General features: G+C 52.6%; 2 protein-coding genes across 3 annotated transcripts in view; one reads left to right on the forward strand and one right to left on the reverse strand.

The window, feature by feature from the left end:
• Nucleotides 1–1,839: 1,839 nt before the first annotated feature.
• LOC105565525 (aladin-like) lies at nt 1,840–4,681 on the reverse strand. Of its 2 annotated transcripts, none has more exons than XM_012018794.1 (7): nt 4,115–4,681; nt 3,619–4,026; nt 3,422–3,539; nt 3,041–3,340; nt 2,802–2,971; nt 2,397–2,727; nt 1,840–2,256 (listed from the first exon to the last, which is right to left on the reverse strand). In XM_012018794.1, the coding sequence occupies exons 2-7, from the start codon at nt 3,975–3,977 to the stop codon at nt 1,954–1,956; spliced, it is 1,581 nt and encodes a 526-aa protein (XP_011874184.1). In that variant the 5' UTR covers nt 3,978–4,026; nt 4,115–4,681; the 3' UTR covers nt 1,840–1,953. The 2 variants fall into 2 exon arrangements, with proteins under 2 accessions (XP_011874184.1, XP_011874183.1); XM_012018793.1 differs by having other exon boundaries at nt 4,084–4,681.
• Nucleotides 4,682–6,555: 1,874 nt separating this feature from the next.
• Nucleotides 6,556–8,384, forward strand: part of LOC105565526 — a 33,693-nt gene continuing 31,864 nt past the window's right edge. The window contains exon 1 of the mRNA XM_012018796.1: nt 6,556–6,659. Coding sequence (XP_011874186.1) covers nt 6,605–6,659 — 55 coding nt within the window. The 5' untranslated portion in view covers nt 6,556–6,604. The remainder of the gene's footprint in view (nt 6,660–8,384) is intronic.

Here is an 8,384-nt window from a genome sequence, read left to right on the forward strand (position 1 = left end):
GGGGGGCGCGCTCGAGACGATCTTTCGTCGCTCGAGCCCCTAAGAATCGGGCGCGGGGGCAAAAAATGTAACACCAGCTGCCACACACGCGTCACTTATTAACAACATGCTTCCACAGGCGTGCCACATGAGGACAAGTCGTTCACTCCTCGCTCGTCCATCTCACAGGCCACCCTCGCTCGCGGTGTCCTCTCACCTCGTCGCGATCTCGGTTCTTCGCGATTTCCGCAAAGGGCAGAATCGCGAGGATCAGAGAGATCACCGTTTCTCCCTCCTCGCGTTATAACCGCGACTCACCACGCCAACCGTGTCCTTGCCGAGGACACATCCCCGAGATTGCGGTCGTCGTTTCAACGACACGCGGGGCGGTGACCTCTCGGCAATCACCAGGTCGACGACACTCGAACCAAGTGCGAAATCCTAAGGGAGAAATTCCGTGTTGGCGTTCACTGTCAAGACGTGGAGCGCTTTTGTTTTATATTTTATACCGAGGGCCTCTCTCACCTGGACCGACAGATTCTCTAATGGACATGATTATCCTTCACCTCTGTTTTCTGTTGGCACCCTGCAAATTGTAACCGTCGATTAATCTAATCGAGATTGATGAAAGAGACTCTAAATCTCACGCTCTTCCTCCGTGAGATTTAGTATAATGTCTCAGTGTTTCTCTTGTATATGTTATTTTGTGTTTCTCTTCCTCTTCCACATATCATACGCGGACGGGAGCTCCACTCATCTCGGCGGTCTCTCCCTTGCGCGGAAAATTATGAGCGCGCGTACATGCGTGACTGTGCGTACATACGCGTCCTGGTGCATCTCTCTGGGCAAGTTGGTACGTCGCATTACTAGTAGATAAGTGATATAGCGGCACATGTGGTCTGCCAGCCCTCTGTGCTTACATTACATGCATACGACGGCTCGCGGTCCTGGCTTTTTTGCCCGGGCACCTGTCAGCTTCGCTCGTACCACAGTCGCCGCATGTGCGTACGCGACCCCGAGAAAGAGAGAGAGAGAGATCACCCTCAAAATAAATATACCGTAAAAAGGACACCGATCATGTTCTCATCCCCCCATACGGATGCAATAACAGCGAAACGGGTGAAAAAAGAAGAGAAAGATCGTCCTGAGCGCATTTAATCGCGCCCCGTATAAAAAACGACCGTGCGCCCTGCGCTCGTAATCTTCCGATCGTATCGGGACCGATAGAAGTGAACAAACGCACGGGAAAATACGGCGTCGAGCCCACGCTTTGGACGATATCGACGATCCGCGATGCGTTAATGGCGCTAATTATTCTTCACCCTGATTGGACTCTCAAAGCTTGACGATTTGACAACAGACCCTGTTAATCGCGTGCGTGGAATCAGCTCTCTTCATTTTTCTCTGTAAAATGGGAAAAGGGGCAACGCGGAGAAAAAAAATTGCTTGGATGAAATCAATTCGACGTAGGTGCTCGGGGCAGACTCGGCCATTCGCATTCACATGGGCAGAGTATTGAAAATAGCGTGGGCCGCGTCACGTACGCCGGCAAACCGTTTAGCATTCGGTCAAGCAAACGTAAAAATAGAAAGACGCGCGCTCTGCATGTGACTTCGTATAATTAGGCATCGAGGAGAACGCGCTGTGTTCTATGCCCCTCCATACGTTACAAGCGCAGTCTATTAGAGAGTCTAACGACGGGCCACTCTTTTTTTTTCTTCTTCTCACTCTCCGTCGAAGACAGTAAAAGGGTGTATAAGGTCTCTCCCAAACGAGAATTGCGTAAGATCTGTCCATACGCATACACACATATGCCTGGAGCTGCTTTATATCGCCTGTGATTGACCACTAATGAGAAACTTTCTTGCAAATGAGTTTATTAAACCATTATTTCATTTTTATATTTATCCTTTACAAATGCAGATAGAAAAATCATATAAAAATATTTTATTACCTCAGTGATATCATAATAACTTAATATTGTCTGCCGCCGTAGACGTCAAAGCTGTACAATCCACTTGGCCTCACGATTTGAGGTAATGACGTGGAGCGTGTGCTAGTATCAACCTTAGATACATTCTCCACAATCGGGAAATGCTGCACGCGTCCACTGTTCCAAGCTATTGTCAAACAAATCCACGACGAGTGTTTCTGATAGAAGTTAATGCAGTTTGGCACTTCCCCTGGAAATCCCTTGATAAGACAGCTCGCTTGCGCTTCCACTATCCGCGACAAATGACTCAAGTTTGTTTTGACCAGTGCAACAACTGGACTGTCCTGTTATGGAGAAAAAGAAACAAATTAGCACAAGAGATACTCTACAATGCATTCTCTTTTCGTAAAAATTTTTTATGTACATCTACTACTTATTTTGTAAACAAAAAAATTGCATAAATTTATATACTTTTTTTACAAACCTGGAAAAGAATGGCAAGACATTTTCCTGTTGGGTCCCATTCCATAGAAACTATTCTACCGCCCACCGTGATATAATCGTCATTGTCGTCCGATGAGAAATTTACTTTCGTTAAATCGATTAGACGCATAGCTATCTTCACATCGTTATTGCTTGTCTTTTTAACGTCGAATATATTATCTTGTAACGGCAACGAGAATATCGTAGCGGGATCTCCGGTAGTGGCGAAGAGTAACGTTGAGTTGGGACCAAAGCATGCAGTTGCCACGCGACCCTGGGGTACGGTCCATCTTTCTGCATGCCACGGCGTCGGAACGCCAGTGTTCCAGACCCTAAAAATATTAAATATCCACCTTTCTAACTGCATGTCTAACTAGACTTTTCGTTAGACATACAAAGATATTACCTGAAGACATTTCTGCACGAGGCAGAAAACAATCGCAAGCCACAAGGCGACCAGCGCGTAAAGCATATGCCGCCGCCACCGACGCGTTTCAGAGGAACCCCTTCTTCCTTAGAAACATCCCAGATCATTATACTTAAATCCGACGGCGAGCACGATGCCAACAAATCACCCTGGAAAGAGAAACTATATAACTCGTGTTACATTTAATAAATATTAACAGAAATAAAGCGATGTGTTACTTGTGGGTGCCACACGATGCTCGTAACGGGTGCATGATTCCTCTGCTTCAAGAGTATCGCGTGGCTAAGCGAATTACTAGCCGCCCCCAATTCTATCGTCCAAATCAAAACTCCGGAGTAACAAGCAACCGCTAATTCGCGGCCGGCATACGGCCGCCAACTTAAACAGCAAACTGACTTCTGCGCGCTATGCCTCAGCACCGGCACGCCCAGTAGGCCTTGCGAGAAGATGCGGACTCTGTCGTCCCTCGTAGCCACAGCCAGGCGAGCGCAGTGCGGATGCCAGGACAGACACCTCACCTATCATAAAAAAAAAAAGAAAACAAGTTACAAACGTTTCGAACAATTGTCCATAGAGTCCAGAGTACTAAATGACACCACCAGCGACGTATTCCAGTCCCGCGTAGCGACGATATCGGCAACAGACCCGTTTCCCGACATCGGCAACACGTCTCTGTGGTACAGTCCTCTGTCCATCAAATCCAACGTCCAGTTCAGCCTGAAATCGTCATACATTTTCCACGTCACGACACAAACGGCGCATTGGATTCACGGACAGAGACACAGGGGCACCTCACCTCGTCGCGATCCAGTGCGCGACGCTCGTGATCTGCTCGGGATCGGCGGCCGCGGCGAAGCGGATCGCCTCGGACAGGCCACGCTCCCGCCACACGTTGGCGAGCTTCTTGAACACGCTGTCGTGAACGGGCAGGAACAGCTCCCCGGCGCTGATCGTGCGCGCGGTCTCGCGGGTCGCGAGGATCTCCTGCGTGACGGAGACCTCGGGGTAGCCGCGCAGGTACCTGGCGAAAGGCTGCATCTCATCCTGCAGCGTGTCGTAGGCGCAGTAGTGGACGACGCCCTCGATGAGGCCGACGGCCGCCGCGTTGCCGAAGGCGGGGCCCTCGAAGTCGTGGAGCGACAGCACCTTCAGCATCCTCTCCCGTTTTCAAGCGCCGTCGCGACCTAACCTCTTCGCCTTCGTCCTGCGTGCAAAAAGTCACGTTATTACTCGCGCAGAGAGCCGCGTAATCGGTCCTTACTTCCGTGATCCGATTAGTCGCGTCAACGTACTATTGACGTAAACGGGGCGGCTCGTCGTCGCGCCCTCCAAACATTTCCTCAATCTTGACTCCGCGCGACGTAACCTCTCTCTTGCCGCGCCGGCTACGCGAGTGGCCGACGGGACAGTTTGGCGCGAAAGTCCGGGGCCCCGATTCTTCGCTTCATTCGCAAGAGAAACGTATGCGAAAGTTCGGCGGTCGCAGGAAAGTTGAAAGCCAATTGGATAAAAAGCACGCGAGTCAACGCGCGACTTTTCTGTAAGAGCAGAATTTTCCGCATAGGTTTCCCCTTCGAATATACGAGTATTGAAGAATCGAACGTGGCGTCTGCGAATAGTCTGTTTCGCGCAAGTAAGTCGAAACGCTTGAAAAGTTTATCGGCACGATTGTATAATTGTACAATGTACAATTTATCGAGTTGAACAAACTAAAGCCAGCGGCGTACGATGCGATTTATAGCGAATTCGGTTGCTTGCACTAATGCGCACTGACAAGTGCACACTAAGGCGTGTTTACAGTCTAATTCTTATCTTTAAGGATCGTCTTAAACATCTCTTAAAATATTTAGCCAGTAAAATGATCTGCATAGCATCCATACGGATCATTTTTGGGCTAAATACTCTTTGCACATGTATTTAAGACAAAGTTAAATGTAACGATTGACTATAAACAGGCCTTAAGCCCGTATCAGACTACGGATTGAGATTGGGATTAGATTGAAATTTGACCAATCAGAGTAAAAGTTACTGAACTTGAGATTAGTAAACTTTACAGTGATTGGTTAAATTTCAATCTAATCCCAATCCCAATCCGTAGTCTGATACGAGCTTTAGTGTGCACTTAGTGCGCACCAGTGCAAGCAATCGAGTTCGCTATAAGGCCTGGTTTATAGTCAGTTTTTATTATTGTATTTTTATTTAACTTTTAGCGTTTTCCACTGGGAAAACTAGTGCAACACTGGTGCACTGAGTGCAATCTTCTTGTTCCACTGTGAAAATCAGTTCATATATTTTCAGTGTTTAATGTTCTATCATTGTTGCAATGTTTCTGAAATGTTTCTGAAAGTTTCGGTGCTGTATGGGATTTGTCTCAAATACACGCCCAAAGAGTATTCAACCAAAAAGTGATCCGTATAGATGCGATACAGATAATTTTACTGGCTACGAAATATTTCACGAGATATTTAAGACGAATCTTAAATATAAGAATTGATTGTAAACAAGCCTTAGTGCGCACTCAATGCGCACTAGTGCAAGCTGCCGAATTCGCTATTAGTAAACGACTAGAAATCCAGAGCGCCGAGTGGTGTGCAGTTGTGGCAATTTACGAGATAGCAGGCAATCTCCAGCGGGAAAAGAAGCGTCGTGCGCCGGTGACTTTAAACGACGAGAAGTCGCGGGCGCCTCCCGCCATCGGCTGCCGTCACTGCCGTCAGCCGGGAAAGATGGCGCGCCGCTGTTTACCGTCGGTCGCCATGGCGACGGCCAATCGCGGCGCGAGGCGACGGGGACGCGTGCGCGCCGCGCGCCAGGAGGACGCGGTTCGAATCGCCGCGCGGCCGAGGCGCGCGGAATCGACGAGACTGGACGGGAGACTCCGGTGACGTTGGGTGACGTTGCCGCGCGAACGTGTTCGCGACGGCGGACGCGAATCGAGCGGCCCGGACCCGCGCTCGCTCGCGGCTACCGCGGAGAGGAAGCCGCGCGAGTCGGAACGACCGGCATTGCGACGGCGCGCACAGGTTACGTAGTCTGCACTTTCTGCGCGCGCCCCGGTCTCGCTCGGAGAACAGAAGGTGCAGCGGAACGCGGAACGAGAGCGGCAACCTATCGTGCTCGGCACAGCCAGCGGCAATCGCGAGGAGGGAGGGGGAGAGAGAGAGAGAGGATGAGAGAGGGAGAGAGGAACAACGACGGCGAAGTGGGTGGTGGAGCATCGTCAGAAGGGGTGAAGTGGGGTGAGGTGGGGCCCGCAGTGTGCGGTTGCCGTTCGAGCGGCGTGGATTACATATTAGAATTGTTCGCGTAACGAGAGACTTGCCATTCCGCGCGCGAGACACAGCGAGCGAGCGAGAGAGAGAGAGAGAACGATAGGTACCCGCGCCGTTACACGTTTACACGTCGCGCCGACGAGCCGAACGAACGAACGAGCGAGCGAGCGAGTGAGGACCGTGAGCCTTTTAACCCTCCCTTCCCCCCTTTCGACCCCCTCCGATCGACGGCGAGCGAGCGACGGCGATCCTCGCGATGCTACCGACGAGGTAGTGCGCGAACCGTGCCCGAGGGGATCCGCCGCGCGATGACGATCGCGGCTCGCCGAGGGTCGTTAACGTCCTAAAAGGGAGGAAACAGGAAGAAACGGACGATCGACCGAGGAAGATCATCGCGGCGCAGGACGAGGCGCAGAGCGCACGAGGAGGAGGAGGGGGAGGAGGAGGAGGAGGAGACTACGACGGCGACGGCGGCGGTGGTGGTAGTGGTGGTGCGGGCGACCGCGAGAGATGGGCAAGAAGGGTTCCAAGCGCAAGACCCGATGGAGAACGCTGAGCATCGGTGGTGAGTATCCCGCCTGTTTCTGTCTTCCGGTTTGCTCCTCCGTCCTCTCTCTCTCTCTCAACCGTGTGGCATCCGTCTCGTCTAATCTCGCGCAACATTTTCCTCGCGGAGCGGGCGATTCCACGCCGCGGGAGCCGCGAAGCGTGCGACCGGTCATCGATCAACGGCGCGCGCGAGAGCGAGAGGAAGAGAGAAAGAGGAGAAGATAACGTTATCGCGTTATCGCGACGAGATTCCTTGGGTTTCTCTTCTTTCTCCTCTCGCGATCGCTCCCGTCCGCGCGGTTTCTCAATCCTCCGCCGAGTTCTCCAAGGGGGAGGGAAGGAGCAGAGACGACGGACACTCGCGGCGAGAATGCCGCGTGGGATCCGCGGTCGATCCCGGCGGCTCTTCAAGGCCGACGGAATCCACCGCCTTCCTGTCCCTTCGTCGTCGTCGGCTCCTCCGCCACCCTCGCGCGCGATCTCCCTCCCCCCCCCCCCCCGGTTACGCGGGACGTCCCGAGAGATCTCTTTTTCTAGGCTGGACGTTCTCGCGGGCCACGAAATCGCGAGACGGCGACTCTCCCTCCCCTCGCCTGCCCGCCGCCTCGCCGCTCGCGCGTGTAAAAAGGGGGAAAAAAAATGAGCGTCGCGCGCGGCTCTAGAATAACAAACAAGGACGCCGCGGCCGGTCTCTAGAGCGAGAAACGAGGACTCTGTACTACGCGACTCGCGTACGTTCCCCCGGCCGTGACGACGGCGTCTGTTTATCAATCTGGTTGCGCGGACATGGCAACTACCGAGGCCTCTCTTCCGCCGGAGAGAACGGAGCTTCGCGATGCGGGAGACGGGCTGGGTTCACCCTCCTCGCGCTGTCGAGAGCCTTCGACCCGCGGGGAGCGAGCCGTCCCCGGACGAAGGGCTCTGGATTCCACGAACGTTGGTTAACTGGCTCACCGGAGGTTAATCGATTCTCTCTTTCTTCCTAGGTGTAGAGTAATGTTGAAAAGGAGCCGACTGATACCCCGGTTAACAGTCAACCGACGTTTGCGAGGCTGGGCCCTCGTCCCGCACTCGCGTGCATCCCGCAGGGAAGATTGATCCGCGCGATCTTTCGGGCTTGACGAACCCCGAGTTCGACGCCGCGGACACTCGCGCACGATCGCACGCCGCGCGCACATGCACGCGCGCTAATTTTCGACCGTGTGTGTCAACGATTCGGACCTTACAGTGAAACATTTGATATTTCATCGGCGTTGCATCATCTGCCTGGCGAGTTTGCCGACGGCCAATATCAAGCCAGCCAATATCATACAAAAGGATTCGCGTGCATTTTTCATATTCTCCGATCTCCCGCGAGAGGTCAAGGCTTTTCGGGAAACCAGCGCACGAATTCGTTATTCGTTTATTCCTGTCGAAAATTGTCGGAGCTTGGACTCGCGGGGGCAACGTTCTCCGAAGCTGCGCGTGTCCCTAATCCGCGTACTTACCCCTCGCAAAAAAATGTGGAGTTTAAACTCGCACTTTGCTTGCATTTACACGTCTGTAAAGGCCCGCGTCCACGATGCTAGGGCTTGATCCGAGTTCCAGTTTCGAGAGACGTCTAGCCGATCAACTTGCAGCTTCTATGGAATAGCTGCAAGATTGGCTACACATTTCTCGGAACTAGAAGTTGGACCAAGGCATCGTGGACGCGGGCCTTAAGGCCTGTATCCACGATGCTAGAACTTAGTCCAAGTTCTAG

This window comes from Vollenhovia emeryi, unplaced genomic scaffold (genome assembly GCF_000949405.1).
Source record: "Vollenhovia emeryi isolate VEMERY1.0 unplaced genomic scaffold, V.emery_V1.0 DF939151.1, whole genome shotgun sequence".
Taxonomy (NCBI): domain Eukaryota; kingdom Metazoa; phylum Arthropoda; class Insecta; order Hymenoptera; family Formicidae; genus Vollenhovia; species Vollenhovia emeryi.

What these genes read in the sequence shown, in the direction of transcription:
- LOC105565525 (XM_012018794.1), bottom strand. Translation starts at nt 3,977, where the DNA reads ATGCTGAAGGTGCTGTCGCTCCACGACTTCGAGGGCCCCGCCTTCGGC. An exon ending in GCGCACTGGATCGCGACGAG is followed by an intron (nt 3,540 to 3,618) that starts GTGAGGTGCCCC and finishes TGACGATTTCAG; the next exon opens with GCTGAACTGGACGTTGGATT. An exon ending in GCATCGTGTGGCACCCACAA is followed by an intron (nt 2,972 to 3,040) that starts GTAACACATCGC and finishes TTCTCTTTCCAG; the next exon opens with GGTGATTTGTTGGCATCGTG.